The following is a 26,003-nucleotide window of genomic DNA, read 5'->3' as shown; positions in this document are numbered from 1 at the left end:
TACCATGAGATGGATGAAAACACTATTTTTGGAAAAAGGAAACTATTACGATAAATGATACGCATATATTTTTTATACACTTTGGATATGCATATGTCTCTACTGTTAGTGTAAACGGCATACATGTACCATTTCATCAGCGGTAAGGATATATGTGTGCCCAAAATATGATAAAGAATATATACGTACCATTTATCATAATTCAAAGATATATTTACCCCTTTCCCGCTCTATTTTTAGTAGAGTCCCATATCGGACACTCACGAGATGTGGGGTCCCTTTATATCACTTGGCCGATCGCCACTTTTTGAACATCTTTCGGGGTACAGTTAAGCATAAGGTTCATTTCTTTAATAACAGATAACTGTGAGATTATGGTGTAAAATTTTCTTCATAAGAAAATAGGAAAGATAACATAAACATACACCTTAATTCACCATATTTACATAAATTTCCAACCTTACTAAGTAATTACAAAAATCTTAACTAGTTACGTAGCTCCATTGGATGTATCGGGAGATAATTATGTATCTCGACAAACCCAAAATAAAAAAAAATGTATCTTCATTGAATGTATTATGTATCTCAACAGACCCAAAATCGAAAAAAATGTATCAAAAGCTAATTATGAATCTTTACAAAGAAAAAAAATATATCTTCGTTGGATGTATCAGGAGCCAATTATATATCTCAATAAACCTATAATAGAAATTTTCAGTAATTATGCAAAATATTGAAATTTTCTGTGATTAAGCAGCTCCACAGTGTCGGAATTTATATTGTTTTTACAAGAAAATAATCCCAAGATCAAATTACAACTCCTCTACATAGATCCCAACCAATTCCTAAACCTACAAGGATAACAGGTTTTCTCATACCTACTAGTAAAGCTGAGATAATTAGAATTCACAGGATTTAAGACAAACAAAAACATAATACTCAGTGAAATCTCAAAAGTGGAGTCGGGAGAAAGTTGAGTGTACCAAACCTTACCCCGAACTCGAGGAGGTAGAGAGGTTGTTTCTGAAGGACCTCGGCTCAAGAATTTAAGACAAACAACAACATACTCAGTGAAATCTCACAAGTGGAGTCTAAAGAAAGTTTTTGTGTACCAGACCTTACCCCAAACTCGGGAGGTAGAGAGGTTGTTTCTCTCTCTGAAGGACCTTGGCTCGAGAATTTAAGACAAACAACAACACACTCGGTGAAATCTCACAAGTGGGATCTGGAGAAAGTTGAGTGTACCAGACCTTACCCCAAACTCGGGAGGTAGAAAAGTCGTTTCCGAAGGACCTTGGCTCGAGAATTTAAGACAACCAACAACATACTCGGTGAGATCTTACAAGTGGGGTCTGAAGAAAGTTGAATGTACCCAGACCTTACCTCTAACTCGAGGAGGTAAAGAGGTTGTTTCTGAAGGAACTCGGTTCGAGAATATAAGACAACCAACAATAACAAGTATAGTTTACATTTATGTTAGCTAAATGTCATCTGAACCCTTTTATTTATAGGATGGTGTGAACTCAAAAACATTCAAGAGGTGTCACTCATTAACAACAATTTTGAGGGAACACTTCATTTCTTGGAAACTTGACATCTAAGTTGCGCGGACTCTTCCCTTCTGATGCAGCATCCATGTCGGATTCTCCAAAAATACACTACTTTTGGAGAATCCGACACGCCCCAAATGACATTTTTGAAGAATCTGACCAAGGTAGCTTGACATCGCTGCAATGGCTGACTTGATGGGAATCACTTCACTGGAAATATAGCCTCATATCCTTTTAGGACACATCACTTGAGTTCTTGGCTATTTCATATAACAGATTTGAAGTTCCACTATCATTCAATCAATTCACCAACAATTCAAAACTTACCTACTTTGATGTTGGCTATAATACTGTAACTACAGACTCCGAATTCAAGATTCTAGGTGCCAAATTTCCAGTTGCAGTTTTTCGCTATTCAGCGACGCATAAACCTTCAAAGATTGCCTTCTTTCCTCCATTATCAGCATGACTTGACAGTTCTCTCTATAGACAACAATCAATTGACAGGAAACTTTCCAACTTGGTTGTTAGAGAATAACACCAGACTTGCAGGTCTTTATGCAAGAGATAATGCTTTCATCGGAACATTGAAGTTGCCATCCTGTCGTCATCTCCATTTAGAGGAATTTGATGTTTCTAATAATAAACTAAGCGGGCGTGTTCCAGCAAACATAAGTTCAGACTTTCCAAAGCTTAATAACCTGAACATGTCACAAAATTGCTTGAACATAAGTCCTATACGTTCAACAAGGCACTACCACATTTCATATGGATTTCTAAATGACTTCAATTTGATGGATGTGGAAACCCAGGTTCAGTTTTCAACAAAAAGAAACTCATACACTTATAAGGGAAGCATTCTGAAATATATGTCAGGTGTTGATCTCTCAAGTAACGGATTAACTGGTGAAATTCCCGTTGAGCTAGGGAACTTGAGCAAAATACATGCATTTAATCTATCGCGCAACCATATCTTTGGCAAAATCCCAAATAGCTTCTCCAATTTACATGAAATCGAGAGTCTGGACCTATCCTACAACAGCTTGAATGGGAGAATTCCTGTTGGCCTGCTTGAGCTACACTCTTTGGCGATATTCAGCGTAGCATACACCAACTTATCTGGTGCAGTACCACCATTTGAAGCTCAGTTCTCAACTTTTGACAAAAGCAGCTACCAGGGGAATCCTTTGATTTGTGGAAGTGAGGAATCTGCAGGCCTTACGGATACCCAGAGTTTCTACATCGGCTTTGCTGTGTCTTCTGGAGTGATCTTGCTGAGACTAGCTGCAGCACTCTGCTTCAATTCTTATTGGAGAACAGCATGGTTTGGGCTTGTTGAGGTTTTGATGCTTAATTCTTACTATTTTCCCTTCGACAATGTTGTTACACCCATCAAGAGTAGATGGTGGAGGAAACTTGTTCTCATTCTTATTGTATGGACAAGTAGATGAAGAGGGTTCAGACTCAAAATATTGGAAACGTACTGTCAAAATCTATATATACTTGTCATGTGAATTATCCATGTCCTTCCATTTCTGTTACTATCGGTTGTTTCTTGTGCTTCGACTGTCGTATTGTTTTGTTGTAACATTTTTTTTGTTACTATATGTTGTTTCTTGTACTTCCATCATTTCTCTTTTAGGACTACTTTGGAGTGTTTTTCTTGAGCCTAGGGTCTATCAGAAATAGCCTCTAGCCTCTCCACCACTGAGGTCGCGGTAAGGTCTACGTACATTCTATCCTTCCTAAACTTCACAAGTAAAAACTCAACAACTGTTTTTCAACCACATTTATACATTGGAGGTCAAAATACTTCTCTTTTCTTTTTACAATGTCATCTAAACACTAAATTTTGCAACAATATGTGAAAACACCAACATTCTTATTTCACATTTTGGTTCGCCCATAATACCACATTTTTTCATAACTTATGTGGGTATTATTTAACGAGAAACAAAAGTATAAATATTGCAGAAACTTATGTGGAGATAACTACACCATCCAAACGATTAGTAGCCCGAAAAGAAGCCAAAGGCTCCTAACAAATAATACTATCAACTAAAAACTGGAAAATCAGCTAAGAAAAGCAAATCAGGGTCATTGTATAACCAACATTTTACAGCCAAAGGATTTTATCATTAACCAATTACCAAATCCAAGAACTCAATTACAAAATGTCCAACACATGCAATTTCCATATTGTCCATATCGAGTGCATTAACCGATTGAAAAAATCTACCTTCTCAGTAGATGTAGACCATATTATCCATATCTTGTTTGTCCAAAAAGATTACACCTACGACTTACATATCCATATGATAAAACCTAGGAAGACAGAAATCACCTGCATAAAACTTCTGTTTTTGGTGCTTATAACTTCAATGCTGTTGACCATGTACCTTGAACGCTTGGTTGTTTTGTGACATGCCGCGTCTTCAGCTTCACCACTTTTCTGCCAAGCGAATTCCTTAACTTGGTCGCTGCTTCAAGTACTTCGTCTTGATTCAAATTTTTCACACATACAACACGCTCATTCTTGTTCTCTAATTGAAAAGCAAATCAGTACACACACGTGACAAGAAATTACAGGAAAAACAACTAGTTTTTGAATAAACTGATACAACAAATATACAAGGCATAATTAGGAACATCATGTTCAGTGCATCTGTAAGTATTTGTGCTACTTTTGGACAGGGTAGTGAGGCGGAAAAATGGGTTTGATATGACACACTATATTTGACACTTATTCAATAACAAAACCTGTCTGGTAGCTAGTAGCCCAAAATGGCCCCAAAGGAAAGAACTTCAAGGCCTGTAAAAATGACGAAGGTGATGCTGGGGTAGGATAAAAGCAAAAAACAGGTAAGACACTGATGGCCCTCAGGAGTGCAAGCCTCTATTCTAGTTTTTGCTACTTCCATGGTTCTCTCTCAACTACCTGATCCGGCTCCCGTTTCTTAGAGTGTTATACTTTGTACATATCATCCTTCTCAGAATGCACAAAACACAAACCATCTTTTTCCTTTATTACTCCATTGTTTAATCCCTGATTGTTGCAGCCTTTTCCTCATATCTAGACATGGAGAATTTGGCCTTTGTTATGCACGTTATAGTGATCTGTGCTTCCTAAGGACCTAGACCTCCACAATAATGTTGAGGACCCATCTGGTTGGATGACTTAAAGAGGAAAGCTGGTTATGATTTCCTGTGATACCTTTGATAAGCTAATCCCAAGTTTAAACATTTTAATGCTGCTTGGGCAGAGTAGAGTACGGGCTATTGTAAATACCCCAGCAGAGCCTAAGAGGGGTTCAACTTATAGCTGGATGGTAACTATATTCAGTTGGTTCACAAAGACGGCAAGGTTCATGAACGTAACCTTGCCAATTTTTCTCTCTTCATATGCATCCCAATCAGACACAGAAAGAATATCGTTTTACAGTATGTAGTTGAGGGGAAACAGGGAGAAAGTCTTACTGTATAATCCCTTTAAGAATGGATGCTGACCACGATTGAGCTCAGTGACCACCTCAAGCTGCGGATTTTTCTCCTTAAATGCTGGCAATTCAGACTCCATGAATGCCCTGAAATAGTAGATGCATACCTCAACATATGCCATAGGACTATTTTCTTATAAATATTCCTCTACCTTAGTCATCCAGAATTTGCAGCCATTCTATTTCCTCTTTTTTCTGCTTAAGTCTGATTAATAATCGTTATCCCTTTTTGTTTTACCAATCAAAAGTCACGATCTTTTCCTCTAACAACTATAATTTAGACTTAAACAGGACTGAACACTAACATATGTAAATTTCACTATGGCATATCAGCAATGTACCAACTTTTTAAGACAGGTAACAATTATCCATAAAGATATCATATCAAGGCTGAAATAATATAAAGTATGAACCTTCCTTTATCCTCTTTAGTTTTTACCAGGAATAACTTCCCACTTTTCGCTTCAAAATTGTAACTACTACAAGATTTGCAATTGCCACCACCACCACCAACAACAACATACCCAGTATATTCCTACCAAGTGGGGTCTGGGGAGGGTAAGTTTACGCAGTCCATACCACTATCTCAGAGGTGAGACAAATTTGCAATTGCCAGGATTTTTAGATATTTGAATTCAAGCATTGATTTTTAAAAGTTCAAGTTGTACATACATATTTCTTCTTTCACTTCATTCAAAGATTCCCAATAGAAACAGTCTCATTATGATTCTGGTTAATCTAAAACCCCAGTATAAACAATACTCCCTCCATTCAATTTATTTGTCTGTCTTTATTTTTTTAGTCCATTTCAAAAATAATGCTTCTTTCCTTTTTTTGGCAACTCTTAATTTCTAAATTTCCACATGCCATGTTTAAGACCACGAGATTCAAAAGTTCTCTTTACTTTCTTAAACTCTGTACAACAACAAAAACAACATACCTAGTGTATTCCGACAAAGTGGGGTTTGGGGAGGGTAAAGTGTACACAGTCCACACCACTACTACTACCACAGATGAAGTAGAGAGGTTGTTTCTGATATACCCCAACTCAGGACAAACACCAATATAACGAATAAAAAACATAAAAACACACAACATAATGATACAAGAAACAAGACACCCATAGATTAATACTATAAACTATCTATCCGAAATCACAAACAACACCAAACCACCACAAACAATGAAACTACAAGACACATGCATAACACTATAACCACAGGCACAACTACACACATAACACTCCTCCCTATTAGTAAGGACGCACTCCTACCCACTAACCCTCTACCTTAATCCAAACAAACAAATTGAAACGGAGGTTTCATAAGTTAAGGAATTACCTTATTCCCCTGCTACTGCCACCCCAATTGCAATAACTGACTACTAATTTCTTTAGCTGCCAAACACCTCTTAATGCCATCTGTATCAACCAAATTCACAAATTCCATACCACATTATTCGAAAAATAACAATTGGAGAAGCCGCAAGTAGCTTATACAACATTGTTAATTCAACGAAAACGTAAACAAAACATAGCAGGACCACTGAAAATCCCAACAGTTTGGAGCTTAATTATAGAAAATCCCAACATTTCAAAAAAAAAAAAAAAGCATTATAATCGAATTTTTATGCAAAAATATGAAAATTTCAACAGTTTCGAGCTTAATTACAGAAAATCCCAACATTTCAAATTTAAAAAAAAAAATTAGAATCGAATTATTTTTTGCAAAAATATGAAAATTTCGACAGTTTAGAGCTTAATTACAGAAATCCCGACATTTCCAAAAAAAGGCATTAGAATCGAATTATTTTTTTCAAAAATATGAAAATTCGAACAGTTTCGAACTTAATTACCGAAAATTTCGATATCTCCAAAATATAAAAAAGCATTAGAATCGAATTTATTTTATGCAAAAATATGAAGATATATTAAGAGAAAAGAGAGAAATACATACAATTTGGTTCCGTCGGAGAAAGAGAATATGAAGAAATTAGCAATAGTAATAACGCCGGCGACTCTCTGTGTGTGTGTGTAAACTGTAAAGAGAGAACTTCCTTGTAAATTGGGCTTTGGAGCAATTGAATTGGGTTTAAGAACTATTGGGCTTTGGAGCAATTAAATTGGGTTTTAAGGACTATTGGGCTTTGGAGCAATTGAATTTGGAAGTAATTTGAGCTGTGGGCCTTACCAACATGGGTTGTGGTGAAGTGGTGAAACTGCTCCACCCTTAATCAGAGGTCTCAGGTTCGAGTCTTGGGTATGGAGAAAATTCTATTGGGAGCGCTACCCCCTTAATGGGTCTTGCAACGCACGATCCGAATTAGTCGGAGCTTCAATTAAGATCCCGGACACCATTTGGGAAACAAAAAAAAAAAAAAAAGCTATGGGCCTTTATCTGTCACATTCAAATAGGCCTCTCTATAAGGGACAATAATACTGACTTACCATATTTACACAAATCTCCATACTTATAAAGTAGTTACAAAAATCTCAACTAATTATATATCTTCGTTGGATATATCGAAGCTAATTATATATCTTGACATACCCAAAATCGAAAAAAATGTATCGGGAGCTAATTATATGTCTTTATAAAGGAAAAAATGTATCTTCGTTGGATGTGTTATGTATCTTGACAGACCCAAAATCGAAAAAAAATGTATCAGAAACTAATTATATATCTTTACAAAGAAAAAAATCTATCTTTGTTAGATGTATTGGGTGCTAATTATATATCTCAAGAGACCCAAAATTAAAATTTTCAATAATTAAGTAAAATATCGAAATTTTCTGTAATTAAGCTCTAAACTGTCGAGATATATATTGTTTGTTCGATAATAATTAAATAAATAAAAATACATTGTCTAATGTCTATCAACTTCAATTTTTATATTGAATAGTCCCTTTTATCTTTCATTCTTGGAAATATAATTCAATATTTTTTTAGTGATTGATATTCTAGTCAACTTGCCCATCTCTAAATTTATCTTTTTTCTTGGTCAAGTAATCTAAAACAAATAAAATTTTGCCCCATTTAACAGTGCATTCTTGAAAATGATAACCAATTTCATATGTATCATACATGTTTGAAAATTACTCCTAACGACCACGATATATCTAGCGTAATTTCATAAGCAGAGTCTAACTATGGATTATGTAAACTTTATTCTTTATCTTATAGAGATTGAGAGGTCGTTTCCAACTAGTACTCCTTCCGTTTTAATTTATTTATCTTATCTTTCTTTTTAGTGAGTTTTAAAAAGAATATATATATATATATATAAGAATTGACAGTCCGGTGTTCTAAAGGATATGGGAAATATTAAGCTTTGGTTATGGGTGATTTATATGGTGGTTATGGCAAATCAGTGGCAGAGGTAAGTGTGTAAAAGGGTTCAATTAAATTTTCTTCCTTTAAATATTTCACTATGCAAATAAGGTAAAAAATATTTTTTTAATATATATTTATAAACTGTTAAATTTCCTTATTGGCTTAATGGTAAGGCCATTGAAGATATTGCTTTATGCATTCATAGGTTAAAGCCTCTTATTGAACGTTTCTTGCGTTACTTCGATCATCGTATTATTTTGTTACAGTGATTGTTCTATTTTTTAGCATGCATTATTATTTTAACTTGAGTAAAGGGTCTATAAAAAACAACTTCTCTACCTTCTAATATAAATTTTTTGTATTACTTTTACTTGAGCGAATGATCTATCAGAAACAATCCCTTTACGACGTCTGATGGTGGGGTAAGGTCTCCACAGACACTCCCCACCTCATCCCCCCCCCCCCCCCCCCCCCCCCCCCCCCACTTCATAGATAAACCTTCAAGTTCATAAAGTCAAAACATATTGAGCTTGAAGTTTCGTCCATGAGACAGACGAGGTCAAAAGTTGAAGACCAGCAACCTCCAAGGCTATATTTGTAAATTACTTATCATTACAATTTGACTTTCAGCTACTAATTCTTTTGAGTCGCCCCTGCTCATACCTACACATCATTTCAAGTTCAAATATTGTTTTGAAACGTTTTTTTTTAGGATTACTGACTCCGCCACTTCGCGCCCCGACCGGTGTTGGGATGAAGAGAGAAGTGCTTTGTTAGAGCTACAAGCAAACATGATGAGTTCAAATGGTGGATATTTAGGCCTTTGGGCAACCTATAATGACATTGGTTATTCAGATTGTTGTTCCTGGTATTGGGTAAAATGCAACAACAGGTTATTAGGTAAATTCCATTCATGGTCACTTAACTTTATATTTATTATTCAAAAGTCATTTTTCTTTCATTCATTTCATCCATGGTCACTTAACTTTGTGTCTATTACGCAAAAGTCACTTTTTTTCTTTCATTTCATTCATGCTCATTTAACTTTATTCCGACCATCACAAAAGTCACTATGACCGAAATTTATAACAATTCCATCGGAAAAATGATATGGCAACCTTAATTAGTTCTTAATTTTTAATTTAATTAAATATAGAATATATTACTCATATCTTGACCCTTTTTATATATGCATAACACAATTTTCCTGATGGATTATTTAATGAAAGAATATCAATTTCTTAATAGATTAGATTACCTAACGAAGATTATTTTCATAAAAAAAAAATTGGTTGATATTTTTATGAAATAAAATTTTACTTATATATTCTTAAAAATGCAATATTATGAAATGTTTCATAAAAATATCAACCAATTTTTTTTTATGTAAATAGTCTTCATTAGGTAATCTAATCTATTAAGAAATTGATATTCTTTAATTAAATAATCTGTAAGGAAAATTGGGTTGTGCACATATAAAAATGGTCAAGATATGAGTAATATATTATATATTCACTTAAATTAAAATTAAGAACTAATCAAGGTTGCCACATCATTTTTCCTATAGAATTATTGTAAAATGCGGTCATAGTGACTTTTGTAATGGTCGGAGTAAAGTTAAATGATCATAGATGAAATGAATGAAAGAAAAGTGACTTTTGAGTAATAGATAAAAAGTTGTGACCATGGATAAAATAAATGAAACAAAAATGACTTTTGGGTAATAGATACAAAGTTAAGTGATCATGGATGAAATATACCCCATTTTATTATAAGTATGAGCAAAGAGGAGGGCTAGGCCTTACCTTACTAATCTTGACTTAACAACAGGTCGAGTGAGCGAACTCTATCTCAGAGCAGGAAGACTAGGATCAGGAGTTGGTTGGAGTTTTAATGCCTCTCTATTTCTTCCATTCAAATTGTCTGAAAATTTTATTGCAGGGTGGAACAAAAATGAAGGTTAAATCTCTTATTTCATGTTTTTACTTTAAGAAATATATCTTATATTCAAAATTCATTGATTCGATTAATTCAGATTTGACCGTAGTTCATAGGAAGTTGAATTTTCATGTTCCACCTTGCATTACGCCAACAGGTGACAGGTCCCACTACTAACTCTAGGTGAATAGTTGAGTCTGTTGGACAGAGAAATGAGGTAAGCTACAGAGAAGAAGGAAAACTGCGTCTTTTTTTTTTTTTTTAACTTAACTTACTGCAAATAATAACACACTAGATGCCCAAATATATAGGCTAACAGATAAAACAACTATCCCTAAAATATAGGTCCTATAACCAACTAAGACTCTATTTCACCAACACTCATTAGACTTGAGTAAATATAGGAACCTACTTAACAGAATCCAAAAGACTAGTTCTACCAAACTACCCATGTCCTACGCTACTTGTTCCTACTTTGTTTTGAATCATTATTCAACATTCCCTCTTGATTCAAAATTACATACACCAATCATTCCTCTTAAATAGACAAATTTCTCCTTTGATAAAGCCTTGGTTAGTACATCTGCCAGCTGCTTTTGTGTCTTGCAATACTCCAACAACATTTCCTCATTTGCTACCAAGTCACGGATAAAATGATAACGAATATCAATATGCTTTGTCCTGCTATGGAATGTTGGGTTCTTTGTCATGGAGATTGTTGCTTTATTGTCGCAAAATATCTTCGTTGCTCCCTTCTGTATTGTTGAAGATCTCCTAACACTCTTCTTAGCCAGACTGCTTGACAAGCTGCTGAAGTTGCTGCAATATACTCAGTTTCTGAGGTTGATAATGTTGCTGTAGCTTGCTTCTTTGAACTCCAAGTCACTGCGCCTGAGCCTAGAGTGAAAACATTTGCTGAAACACTTCATCTATCATCTAATGAACTTCCATAGTCGCTATTCGTGTACCCACACAATCTGAAATTATTGGTACATGAGTACCAAATACCAAAGTTCAAAGTTCCAGCAATGTACCGCAAGATTCTCTTTGCTGCTCCATAATGTACCTTTGAAGGTTGCTGCATAAACCTGGAAACAACACCAACAGAGAATTCATATCGGGTCTAGTGTGCGTCAAATATATTAGACCTCCAACCAAGTTTCTGAACCTCCTTGCATCAGTCAACTCTTTATCTTCATTCACCTGCTGTAATTTTTCATTTATATTCATTGGTGTAGTCGCAAGCTTGCAATTAAGCATGCCAAATTTATTGAGAAGGTCTCTACAATGTTTCCTTTGTGAAAGAAATATTCCATCATCGGTTTGGTGGACTTCAAGGCCAAGAAAATAATGTAATAACCCCATATCCGACATCTCAAACTCATTCATCATTTGACACTTAAAATTATCCACAAGAAAATTGGAAGAGCTAGTGTAAATGATATCATCTACATAAAGGCATACAATGATGAAATTATTACCTTCCTTCTTCACATACAACGTGGGTTCATTCTCACTTCTCATGTACCCATTTTTCTGGAAGTAACTATCGATCTTGCTATACCATGCTCGAGGGGCTTGCTTTAAGCCGTACAATGCCTTTTTCAGATTGAACACCTTTGTTTCATTGCCTTCTTTTATGAAACCTTCAGGTTGCGTTACGTAAACTTCTTCTTGTAAGTCTCTATTGAGGAATGTAGACTTGACATCAAATTGATAAACTGGCCATTGTAACTGTGCAACCACTGCCAGAACCAGCCTTACCGTCTCAAATCGAGCTACTGGAGAAAATGTTTCTTCAAAATCAACACCATAATGCTGTGCATAGCCTTTTGCCACAAGACGGGCTTTGTGTTTTGTAGGCTACCATCTGCAGCAAATTTTTTCTTAAACACCCACTTCAAACCAATCGCATTTTTCCCTTTTGGTAACTCCATCATTTTCCATGTTCCATGTTCCATTCTTTTCAATGAACTACATTTCATCCACCATTGCTTTCCTCCACTCTTCTTTTTCTGCAGTTTCTTCATAATTTAAGGGATCTGAAACAAAGAGAGCAAATTGACAAGTCGTATAAAGGTTATTAGCATACTTGAAATTTGGCTTTTTAGGTCTTTTTGATCTTCTTAATGGAATTATCTCATCAGAAGACTCTTCACGGGTTGCTGAAATTGGTGAACTTGGTAACTCCATGGAAGAACCTGAAGGTAGACTTGCAGAGGTTGACTTTTTTCCTTCATCTTCAGTGATTCCAAGAGGCATAGGAATCTCTTGTCGGACCAACTTTTTACTCCATTCCCAGCTTGTATTTTCATCAAATATTACATCCCTCCATTAAGAGGGTTATACAATCTATATGCTTTAGATTGAGTACAATAACTAACAAAAATGCATTTTTCAGATTTTTCATCAAGCTTTTGACGAGCTTGTGAGTTTACTAAAGCATAAGCAATACTCCCAAAAACCCGTAAATGACTTACATTTGGTCTCCTGCAATGCCAAGCTTCATAAGGGTTTTTATTTATAACAACTTTTGTTGGTGAAAGATTCAGTAAGTAAGCAGATGCTGCCACAGCTTCTGCCCAGAACTGATTTGAGAGTTTCTTTGCTCACAACATGCTTCTTGCCATCTCCACAATGGTTCGGTTCTTCCGTTCAGCGACCCCATTCTGCTCTAGAGTATAAGGATTTGTTAACTCCCTATGGATACCATTTTTTTCACAAAACGAATTGAATTCATTGGACACGAACTCTCCTCCTCTATCTGTGTGAAGAACTTTGATACTGCAGCTACTTTGATTTTCCACCAAGGCTTTAAATTTCTGAAATTTTTTAAATATTTCTGACTTGTTCTCCAGAAAAAACACCCAACTCATGCTACTATAATCGTCAGTAAACAACAAAAAATAAAGACTCCCACCTAAGGACTTAGTCTGCATAGGACCACATAAGTCAGCATGTATTAATTCTAAATAATTAGAAGCTCTCCATGCTTTTCCAACGAAAAAAGATTTCCTCGTTTGTTTCCCATAAATTCACCCTTCACATAAATCAAGAGAACTAATTTTTGGTAGTCCAAGAACCATACCTTTATCACCTAGCAATTTTAGGCCCTTTATATTAAGATGACCGTACCTTAAACGCCATAACTTCAAGTCATCCTTTGCACTTGCAGCTAGAGCAAAATTTTCCATATTGGAAATGTCCAGCGGAAACATATTATTTGGCGTCATGGTGATGCGAACCTTTTTGCCTGACTTCTTATTTGTAATGACACACGCATCGTCATCAAACCAAAGAGAATATCCATCAGTCATCAGTTGTCCAACACTTAACAAATTGTATCCTAGATCAGGTACAAACTGAACATTATCCAAACCTTTTACTTTGTCGTGGCTAGTGTCGACAATCACCTTGCTTTTTTCTTCAACCTGCATTTATTTTGTGTTGCCAAGCTGCACCTTCTTCCTTTGCTTCTCATCAAGCTCTCGGAACATAGATTTGGTGCCTGTCATATAATTTGAACAACCACTATCTATAAATCATAAATCACTTGGCTTATGGTCTGTATCAATGCAATACATACAAAGATAATTCTCTTTCGTATTTTCTTCTGCTGCAAAATTCATTTTCTGGTCTTTATACCAACAATCAGCCTTTATATGCCCATACCAATAGCAATGGTGACATTGAATGCCATTCTTTGTGTTGCCTTACTCATTAGACTGCTTGTGCCAATTATTCCTTCCTCTGCCTCTTCCATAACCACGACCTCGACCACTGATACAAGACAGACCAAGAACACAAGAAAACAAACACCAAAACAGTCCACTAGTTCAAGGAACTATTGACCTCTTTTGGTGACCCCTCTCGGATTTAAGAACACAACAAGAACACCATGTAATGAGGTGTTTAACACCTAATTTCCAGCAGAAAACCAAACTATATTATGACAATAAAAATGAAGAACAATAATGTTACAACCACAATAACCAAACGGCTTAAACAACAACAACACAAACTACAAGATTAGGACAAGAAACAAAGATAGATAGTTAAACAAGTGTTGATGTAGTCTTAACAACCCAAGAGAATATTCACTTTTGGACCTTTAACACTTCATACAATAAACACCTAACTCTTACAATGACACAAGAGGGGCATCCACCTCTCAAAGCACCAAAGTCTCAAGCTTTGCAACACATAAGAGAATCCACCCTTATGCTATGCCCTAATTTCAATTTTGAGAACTCTCTCTCATAAGAGTAGTGTCTTCAATATCAAACATAAACTAAGAAAATAAACCCTACAAGGTTCTATTTATACAACATTATAAATAATAGAGAAATGACAAAAGAGCCCTTTGGTGACTAGTCTTAAAAAATACTCAAAAGTGTCATGATCATGATCATACTTGTATCACCCTCTCCATCTTGAGAGAAATTTGACCACAAATTCACGGGCTCACCTCTTTTACAAAGGCACTTCACAATCTCCTTCTTCCGGCCACACATCTTCTCCATACTCTTCATTTTGCACTTCGACTTCTTTTTGCTCTCCATCTTGCAGTTTGCCATCATTCTTAACCGATTCAATGCCTACCTTTTCTCTAAGATAGCATAATCTACCCCCCCTTAGGATCATATTCCGCCGGTTTGGGCACTCACTAGCCTTGTGCCCCCACCCTTGACACTTGAAGCATTGAAACCCCTTGGGATTGGAAGTAGAATTCAATTTACCTTCATACCTTGGAGGATGTTTTTGGAAACCCTTAGTGGCCTCGGGTTGGGTAGCCATGAATGAGTTCTTTTTGAGCTCCCTCTCAACCTCTAAAGCCACGTGGAAGATGCCATCTACGGTGTCGAATTTGTGAAGCGTCATGTGAGTGGAGATGTCCTTGTTTAACCTAACCTTGAAGCGCACAATGTCATGACTTACTTGCTCGCCTCGGTGGTCAATTTTCAACATCAATTATTGAAATTCATCATAGTAAGCCATCACACTCTTGTTCCCTTACCTCAAATTATACAATTTGGCAAGAAGCTCATGCCTATAAGTCTCAAAAAAGTACTGTTGCCGCATAAGGTTCTTCAACCGAAACCAAGGAGGAGGTTTTCCCCCAATCATCTCATTGCTAAACCATTTAACATACTCCTTAGCATAACCTTCGAAGTGAGCTATAGCATAGAAACTTTTATTTTCTTCGGTGAGATCATTAAGTTGGAAGATATTCTCACAAGACGACTCCCATTCAAGGTAGGCTTCAGCATCACTCTTACCTTTGAAAACGGGAAGGCTCACTTTGATGGAATTGAGACCTACATCTCAGTTTGGATGACCATATCTCACCTCTTGATCTAACTCTCCATGTCTACCCCTCATTCTTTCTTCCCTCAAGTAAACATTATCATACGGACCATAACCACTATGTTGTTCTCCCCTACCATAGCCCTCGATATGGATGAGTCTATTTGGGTTAAGTGGAGCTTGTAGTGGTGGGATTGGGGTTCAAAGCCCTTCTTGTTGGACTTGGTGGAGTGGAGGATGGTTTGGTCTATCTTGTTCTTGGATTCAGGAGTAGAGATTGGTTGGATTTGTGGCAATTGGTGGATATAGCATTTGGTGCATGGTCCCGGGAGTATTAGTTAGGGAATTGTTTTGAGGTGTGGAAGGTCGACTCCTTTGGATTTCCACACGTTCTAATATCCCACTTATTGATGCTACATTCGTATCTAATTTCTCAAGACCCATATTCAACCTAGCTACATCTCGGGACATAGTTTCAAGGCGAGCCAAAATGAGATTGATGGCATTATTTTCCATTGTTTGAGCATTTAAAGCCTTGGGTTCCATTGTGGTTATACCAAAAATAACCCTTCAAGTTACGGTCCAACAAGACACCCAATCATTCCACAACGCCACACACACCAATACAATATAATTCTACAAAACAAAATACACGTGAGTTTAAAACAACCTCCCACAATGAGATCCCACCTTCAGGTTTCTTCATACTCAAGCTTAACAACGATGGATGACTCAAATAACCTCCAATTTAGCTCAAATTCTAACCCTATACTCCTATAGTGTTAGAGAACACAAATCTAACACTAAAAAAACAAGAAAAGCACAAAATCAAAAACTCAAAATTTGACCTAGGGTCAAAAACGGGTTTAGTTTTTTTTTGGGGGGGGAGGATTTTCCATTTTGACACTTCTTTTTTGTTGGGATTTTCAATTTCTAGACTCTAATAGTGTTAGGGAACAAGGGTATAACACTAGAAACACATAAAACATACAAAAATCAAGTTTTTTTTTTGAAAGACCCTAAAAACGTGAACAATAACTTTTTTTTTCTTTCTTTTCACTTTTTTTTTTTAATTTTCAAGATAACAATCCCAAGATTGATTTTGTTGGAACAAAATCAAACCTTGCTTTGATACCAAATGATATAAGACAGCCCAAGAACACAAGAAAACAAACACCAAAACAGTCCACTAGTTTATGGAACTATGGACCTCTTTTGGTGACCTCTCTTGGATTCAAGAACACAACAAGAACACCATGTAATGAGGTGTTTAACACCTAATTTCCAGCAGCAAACCAAACTATATTATGACAATAAAAATGAAGAACAACAATGTTACAACCACAATAACCAAACGGCTTGAACAACAACAACACAAACTACAAGATTAGGACAAGAAACAAAGATAGATAGTTAGACAAGTGTTGATGTAGTCTTAACAACCCAAGAGCATATTCACTCTTGGACCTTTAACACTTTATACAATAAACACCTAACTCTTACAATGACATAAGAGGGGCATCCACCTCTCAAAGCACCAAAGTCTCAAGCTTTGCAACACAAAAGAGAATCCACCCTTATGCTATGCCCTAATTTCAGTTTTGAGAACTCTCTCTCATAAGAGTAGTGTCTTCAATATCAAGAATAAACTAAGAAAATAAACCCTACAAGGTTCTATTTGTACAACATTATAAATAATAGAGAAATGACAAAAGATCCCTTTAGTGACTAGTCTTAAAAAATACTCAAAAGTGTCATAATCATGATCATACTTGTATCACCCTCTCCATCTTGAGAGAAATTTGACCACAAATTCACGGGCTCACCTCTTTTACAAAGGCACTTCACAATCTCCTTCTTCCGGCCACACATCTTCTCCATACTCTTCATTTCGCACTTCGGCTTTTTTTTGCTCTCCATCTTGCGGTTTGTCATCATTCTTAACCGATTCAATGCCCACCTCTTCTCCAAGATAGTACAATATACCCCCCCTTAGGATCATATTTCGCCAATTTAGGCACTCACTAGCCTTGTGCCCCCACCCTTGACACTTGAAGCATTGAAACCCCTTGGGATTGGAAGTAGAATTCAATTTACCTTCATACCTTGGAGGATATTTTTGGAAACCCTTAGTGGCCTTGGGTTGGGTAGCCATGAATGAGTTCTCTTTGAGCTCCCTCTCAACCTGTAAAGCCACGTGGAAAATGCCATCTACGGTGTTGAATTCGTGAAGCGTCATGTGAGTGAAGATGTCCTTGTTTAACCCAACCTTGAAGCGCACAATGTCATGACTTTCTTGATCGCCTTGGTGGTCAAGTTTCAACATCAATTGTTGAAATTCATCATAGTAAGCCATGACACTCTTGCTCCCTTACCTCAAATTATACAATTTGGCAAGAAGCTCATGCCTATAAGTCTCGGGCAAGTACCGTTGTCGAATGAGGTTCTTCAACCCAAACCAAGGAGGAGGTTGTCCCCCAATCATCTTATTCCTAAACCGTTTAACATACTCCCACCATATAATAGGATACCCTTCGAAGTGAGCTATAGCATAGCAAATTTTCTTTTCTTCGGTAAGATCATTAAGTTGGAAGATCTTCTCACAAGATGACTCTCATGCAAGGTAGGCTTTAGGATCACTCTCACCTTTGAAAACGGGAAGGATCACTTTGATGGAATTGAGACCTACATCTCAGTTTGGATGGCCATATCTCACCTCTCGGTCTAACTCCCCATGTCTAACCCTCATTCTTTCTTCCCTCAAGTAAACATCATCATACGTCCCATAACCACCATGTTGTTCTCCCTTACCATATCCCCCAATATGGATGGGTCTATTTGGGTTAAGTGGAGCTTGTAGTGGCCGGATTGGATTTGGATAGTGAGGTCTTTGGTAAAGTGGAGTTTGGATGAGAGGGTTCGGGTTTGGTGGTGGTATTTGGGTTCCAATCCCTTCTTGTTGGACTTGGTGGAGTAGAGGATGGTTTGGTCTATTTTGTTCTTGGATTCGGGAGTAGAGATTGGTTGGATTTGTGGCAATTGGTGGATATAGCATTTGGTGCATGGTCCCAGGAGTATTAGTTGGGAATTGTTTTGAGGTGTAGAAGGTCGACTCCTTTGGCTTTCCACACATTCTAATCTCCCACTTATTGATGCCACATCCGTATCTAATTTCTCAAGACCCACATTCAACCTAGCCACATCTTGGGACATAGTTTCAAGGTGAGCCAAAGTGAGATTGATGGCATTATTATCCATTGTTTGAACATTTAAAGCCTTGGGTTCCATTGTGGTTATACCAAAAATAACCCTTCAAGTTACAGTCCAACAAGACACCCAATCAGTCTACAACGCCACACACACCAATACAATACAAATTCTACAAAACAAAACACACGCGAGTTCAAAACAACCTCCCACAATGAGATCCCACCTTCAGGTTTCTTCAAACTCAAGCTTAACAATGTTGGATGGCTCAAATAACCTCCAATTTAGCTCAAATTCTAACCCTATACTCCTATAGTGTTAGAGAACACAAATCTAACACTAAAAACACAAGAAAGGCACAAAATCAAAAACTCAAAATTTGACCTAGGGTCAAAAATGGGTTTAGTTTTTTTTTTTTTTTGGGATTTTTGATTTTGACACTTCTTTTTTGTTGGAATTTTCAATTTATAGACTCTAATAGTGTTAGGGAACAAGGATCTAACACTAGAAACACACAAAAGTCAAAACACACAACGATCAAGTTTTTTTTGAAAGACCCTAAAAACATGAACAGTAACTTTTTTTCTGTTTCTTTCTTTTCACTTTTTTTTTATTTTCAAGATAAAAATCTCAAGATTGATTTTTTTGGAACAAAATCAAACCTTGATTTGATTCCAAATGATACAAGACAGCCCAAGAACAAAAGAAAATAAACACCAAAATAGTCCACTAGTTCAAGGAACTATGGACCTCTTTTGGTGACCCCTCTTGGATTTAAGAACACAACAAGAACGCCATGTAATGAGGTGTTTAACACCTAATTTCCAGAAGCAAACCAAACTATATTATGACAATAAAAATGAAGAACAACAATGTTATAACCACAATAACCAAACGGCTTGAACAACAACAACACAAACTACAAGATTAGGACAAGAAACAAAGATAGATAGTTAGACTAGTGTTGATGTAGTCTTAAAAACCCAAGAGAATATTCACTCTTGGACCTTTAACACTTCATACAACAAACACCTAACTCTTACAATGACACAAGAGAGGCATCCACCTCTCAAAGCACCAAAGTCTCAAGCTTTGCAACACATAAGAGAATCCACCCTTATGCTATGCCCTAATTTCAGTTTTGAGAACTCTCTCTCATAAGAGTATTGTCTTCAATATCAAGCATAAACTAAGAAAATAAACCCTACAAGGTTCTATTTATACAACATTACAAATAACAGAGAAATGACAAAAGAGCCCTTTAGTGACTAGTCTTCAAAAATACTCAAAAGTGTCCTGATCATGATCATACTTGTATCAACCACCGCAGAATCCTCCTCTTCCTCAACCTCTACTTGCAGGGCCATTATTATCTCCAGATTTAGCAGCTGCATCTTTTACTTGGAATGCTTTCTCTTCATTCTTCTCTATCGACCGATTGATTGTCGTCTCATGAGCTTGAAGAGATCCCATCAGTTCATCAAAGGAAAATACTGATAAATCCTTAGATTCTTCTATAGCAACAACTACGTGATCAAATTTGAATTTAGGCTTCTTAATACCTTTTCCACAATGGTCTGATCAGTAACCTTCTCTCTATAGGATCTCATTTGACTGACAATTGTCATTGCTCTTGACAGAAATTCAGCAATGGTTTCTCCATTTTTCATCATCAAGGTTTCAAAGTCACGTCGAAGAGATTGCAGTTTCACTATGATGACTTTTGAATCACCTTGAAATTCTTTCTGCAAAATGGACCATGCTTGCTTTGATGTGGTTGCAGTTGCTATTCGTGAAAAAATGCTGTCATGGACAGCCTGCTGGATAAACACCAGTGCTTTAGCATCCTTTTTTTATTGTCTTGCAATCTATCTTCTTCATCTGCATATCCATGTTCTACAAAATCCCAAAGATCTTGAGATTTGAGTATAGTTTTCATATGTATACTCCAAAATTCATAGCTTTCTCCCTTGAAGACGGGAATGAGTGGTTGTGCCACACTCAATGAACTGCTATTACTCACCATGGTCTCTGATACCAAAGATTGTTGGACAGAGAAACAAGGTAAACTACAGAGAAGAAGGAAAACTGGGTCTCTTTTCTATTTTTTTTAACTTAACTTACTGCAAATAATAACACACTAGATGCCCAAATATATAGGCTAACAGATAAAACAACTATCCCTAAAATATAGGTCCTATAACCAACTAAGACTCTATTTCAGCAACACTCATTAAACTTGAGTAAACATAGGAACCTACTTAATAGAATCCAAAAGACTAGTTCTACCAAACTACCCATGTCCTACGTTACTAGTTCCTACTTTGTTTTAAATCATTATTCAACAGAGTCACCATAAAAAATAGAATAGATTAAAGAACGAGAAAGTTTAGTGAAATAAAATATCACACGTAATTAAACAGTATCTAGTCTAGAATCCAGAGAAGCTAAGTGGAAAAAATCGAGTAGCTTGATGACCAGTTGTGATTGCACATGAATAGCTTGTTTGGTCAAGCATCGAACATCAAAGTTTTTTGAAAAGTGTTTTTTCAAAAAAAATACTTTTGATGAGAAACAATTTATATTTGGTGTTTCAAGAAAACACCAAACTCTCAGACCTTTGATTGACGGTTGAGGGATATATATCATCCATTACACCACGTCCTTTAATGATTCCTTTTGCCTGATCATAAATGCATGACTATTGAGCATTGTAACACATTATCTCTTTTCTTTCTTTCTTTATGTATATTTAAACTTTTCTTGTGGTTTTGTTATCCAGGGTTTGACAAACTGTCACAATTGACCAACCTCAAAGTACTTGTTTTGGGGCCTAATGATCTTCCCTTTCCAAATGTTTTATCACCTTTGTGTTGGATTTCATCTCTAGAGGTTTTAATACTTGCGAGCAGACAAATGGGTTCAATAGGATTTTGTTCGTGGAAAAATTACACTATACCTATAGGTAACAAATACTATTCCGATTATACTCCTTGGGATATTCGATAAAGTATATTTAAACTTCAACTAACTGAAATATATATATGCTTTTAGATGAATGCATAACAGGGAAATGTCCTGGATTGAGCAATTTAAGGACACTAGTTTTGACAGGTTATGGAATCAATGACATCTGCTTTGGGTAATATGATTAAAAATGTTATAGTAGAGAAAAACAAGAAGTGATTAAAAGCAATGGATGGCAATTTTCCAAAACTTTCAGGTTCAGGGTGTGTTTAGTATGAAGGAAATGTTTCGCAAACTTTTCATGTTTGATTAGCTTAAATGTTTTCGAAAACTCTTTTTAAACCTCATCATCCTATCCCAATATGAGAATCAACTCCTGATCCCGACCCCTACCCATTGCTTCAAACCCCTACCTGTTTTCAACCCCAACTTGGGACCCAATTCTCTATTCTGACCAAATTCCTAACCCCGAATCCGACCTGTGTAGTATAACATTTGTTTATCTGCAGTGTTGTTTAATAGCCTGAGATCTTTTATGTTTTTAACACTTGGGATATATATGTGTTTGGGACAAGAATTTTAATTCTTGTGATTCAAAATTGTGTATTCATTACTTAAAATTTTAAATAAAACATTGTAAAGCTCGTGTATCAATCATATTTGGAGTTAAAAACATGAAGACAAAGGAAATTAAAAGTGCTATAAATACAATAATCATAGATAGTCATTTCTCTTTCATCACTTTAAGGGAGCACTCCCCAAAATTTTAAATACTATTGTACTATTGGAAGTACAATAGTATATTTTTAACTATGATGTCCGAGATAACTTGCTTACACCTCAAATATTTCATCAAACACTTAACAACCTCCCACTAACACATATATCGAGCAACTCCATCCTCAAAGACTTTGAAAGATGAGAGACTTGGAACTATAATAGTTGCTTAACATTTCTAAGCAAATGTCCTATTTACTACCTAGCTATTGAAAGTGCAAAGCTTCATACAGGAAAGTTACACCAATACCCCTATTATATTGCAAAGACAAGTAGCGCTTGAGATATTACAAAATAGAGCCGCATTCAACCTTCTGAGACTCCAGAACACATCTAGCAGTCTCTTTGACTACTTGCCCACTCACATAGTGCTTGTGGCACATGGGCATATATATTTTTGCTCGTGCAATCAACTCTGTCTTCCTCAAGATGAAAGAAGCACGTTTACCACAAAGTTCACATCGAGCGGTAAGCTTGGTCACAGAATCAACAATAGGTATTATGTCAAGGACTGAACTAAAGCTTCTTTTACAAAACCCGAAATATGAATCAAATACAGAATGACTACACTAGTAAACTTATTCAGAACATCAATGCATTGAAGCAGAAACAGAACACTTTTCCAAAGAAGGAAATCGATGTGATTAAGATACATATAAATGCATAAACAGATAACAATTTATACAAGATAATACAATGTGTATCTTTAAGCTTAAAAACATGTATCTTTTGTTTGCTTATTTCAATAATACTTAAAAAACACTAGATACATTTTAATGCATACTCAGGTAACCATATATATAAGATAGTACAATATGTATCTTGGATGAAATAACATGTATCTATTGTAATGCTTATTTCAATAAAAGTTAAACAACACAAGATACGTTTAAATGCATTAACAGTAGACCACTGATATAAGATAAAACAGTATGTATCTATAAGATTATAAACATGTATCTTTTGTTATGTTAATTTCAATAATACTTAATAAACACAAAATACAAATAAAATCATAAACAAAGAACCAGATATACAAGAAATTTTAAAACGTATCACACGTCTAAATATGTATCTCGGCCTAATATTCAACGGATCTAAACATGCAAATACATTTGAAAGAACAGACCTTCTTAAAACGCTTAAAGTTCATTATTTCTCATCAAATCAAAGTTCCGAATCAAATGAAATAAAGCAAATAACTTCCAACAAATTGAAATCATGTTAACGCCAGATGTATACTAATCAAAACGTTAAATTAAAGACGAAAGGATATCATGTTTTAGTGTTTAGAGATTGAGGCCACATAAATGTTAGAGCCAGTTAAAAAGGGTGGTCAGTCTGTAATAGATGCCTACCTCAAGAATTCAACATAAATGAGAAAATAACATGACAATCATATAAGAAATAAAAGAGAAAATTGTAGTAACACTGCCATAGATATGAACTAGTAAAGATGAAAAGAAAATTTGAGTCATTAACCAACAAAAACAGAAAATAATAGCAAAGGTGTCACGACCCGAACCGGGGCCCTGACCCTGATAGACATCTCGAACCATGAAGGCCCGAGAGCTCTTCTAACTTATAATCATATACATCATTTATATATATATATAAATAGGAAATGCGGAATATGGTCATATTCTAGAATTAGTTTAACAATGAGGAATAAAATCCATTATCAACTAAACATCGTCCGAAACCGTCTACGAAACCTCTACTACATAAAAAATCTGAAAACTGGGACAAGGCCCCCAGTAGACCAAAACTGAAATAAATGACATAATCTGAAAGGACAGGCCTTTTGGAACAGAGAAGGCTCACCACTACAAAATTTGATCTGCTGTCTGAATTATCTACTGCTTATTTGGACCCCTAGACTGAGCCTTAGAACTTGGAAAGCAGGGGGAAGAAGGTCAATACAGATGTACTGGTACGCAAAGCAATCCAAAATAATACTTTTATACAAATAAAATAGTTGAGAGCTAGTCATAAAACATCATGTATGATATGAATTCAAGACGCATGGGCATTTTTGATAAATCATAAAATTTTTTGTCAATGCAGTTTCTGATCTTTGTATTGCTTTTGAGTTAGGTGGCACTCCCCTATAATTTTGATATTCCACGGGTTGTACGGAATCTATCATTGACTCGGCGGGGAAGCCCCCAACCCGAGTGTGCCTCAAGGGTTGGAGTTTTTGATTCTGATATGCCACATAGCACTAGGCCAGCATAATATAATATACCCGAATCAGCAAATCACGGTTTTGGACTATGAGTTATCTGAACTCATGCCTTCTTCGGGGAACCACCTAAGCTCTCTTTATGCCCAATTTTATCCTGTTCTGAATCATGCATTTTTTTTTAGTTTCAACATTTGAAAATCTGATTTTAACCATGTATTCTATTCTGTTCTGAATTACGATTGCATTATCTGATTTGGTGTCATCACACCAAGACTTGCAAGTCCTATTTTCTGAGCCATAATATATCATGCATGATTCTTTCATGAAAACTCAATTCAGACCACCCAAACATGCAAATAGTTTAAGAGATTTCATGTTCCGAAGCATAAGTCAAAACTATGCAAGAATTCCTCAAACATTTGGTGGTCATGTGCTTTTGGTAAAATCATGCACTCTTTTATTATATGAATATTTTTACATTTATCAACATGAATTTTTCGAAACACATTCGGAACAATCCATAGCATGTCATAAGTAAAGGAAAAATCATAACCAGAGAGGGATTTTACATGAATCATGCTCTCAATTCAATCATCAACCTTAAAACACACACACACACACACACACATATATATATATATATATATATATGTATCACTTTAAATAAATTTAGGGGAAGGCCTAAAGGCCAAAATAATATCATCAATGCTTCTAAATCATGAATATGTTATGTTCATAAGTCTAAAATCCTTTTCCTAAAAACATCATTTCTATGCCCATGAGATTTTAGAAAAACCCCGCGTACCTTAAATTATAAGATCTGAAAGATGGAACCCGAATCTTGATCCGTTTCTTGAATATCTTCACTTAGGAAGATGAATTTTTGATATATGGAAGGGAAGGAAACTTGAATCTTGATATGTTTCTTGGAAATCTTGAACTTAAGGATTGATTTTATTGATTTCTTGATCTTGGAGGAAACCCTAGTTTTCATCTTGTTCTTGAGAGTAGAGAGGATTGAGATGTTGTAAAACTGATAATATATGGATTATAATTCTTAGGGTTCAATTTATATTTGTGGAGAAGGTTTTTGGAGTGAGGAAAAGTCCAAAATACCCCAACGAAATCACTTCTCAGTTGCTGAAATTTTCAGCTGACGACCAAGGCTGATAAGCCGTCAGATCTGTGATAGCCCGTCAGCCCAGGTCGTCAGATTATGAAGGAAATGTTTCGCAAACTT

General features: G+C 35.8%; 2 protein-coding genes across 2 annotated transcripts; one reads left to right on the top strand and one right to left on the bottom strand.

Annotated features, from left to right (window-relative positions):
- The first annotated feature begins 1,487 nt into the window (after positions 1-1,487).
- LOC107854056 (receptor-like protein 13) lies at positions 1,488-3,027 on the top strand. Its single transcript, XM_047412415.1, has one exon. It carries the CDS (start codon positions 2,258-2,260, stop codon positions 2,999-3,001), a length of 744 nt encoding a protein of 247 aa, XP_047268371.1. The 5' UTR covers positions 1,488-2,257; the 3' UTR covers positions 3,002-3,027.
- Positions 3,028-3,664: 637 nt separating this feature from the next.
- Positions 3,665-7,154, bottom strand: LOC107854062 (54S ribosomal protein L51, mitochondrial). The gene is made up of 4 exons (XM_016699062.2): positions 7,003-7,154; positions 6,388-6,467; positions 5,028-5,134; positions 3,665-4,093 (listed from the first exon to the last, which is right to left on the bottom strand). Exons 2-4 carry the CDS (start codon positions 6,465-6,467, stop codon positions 3,921-3,923), a joined length of 360 nt encoding a protein of 119 aa, XP_016554548.1. The 5' UTR covers positions 7,003-7,154; the 3' UTR covers positions 3,665-3,920.
- Positions 7,155-26,003: the final 18,849 nt, after the last annotated feature.

This window comes from Capsicum annuum, chromosome 5, assembly GCF_002878395.1.
Source record: "Capsicum annuum cultivar UCD-10X-F1 chromosome 5, UCD10Xv1.1, whole genome shotgun sequence".
Classification (NCBI taxonomy): Eukaryota; Viridiplantae; Streptophyta; class Magnoliopsida; order Solanales; family Solanaceae; genus Capsicum; species Capsicum annuum.
The sequence above is the reverse complement of the archived record's forward strand: the minus strand, read 5'-3'. Positions and strand labels throughout refer to the sequence as shown.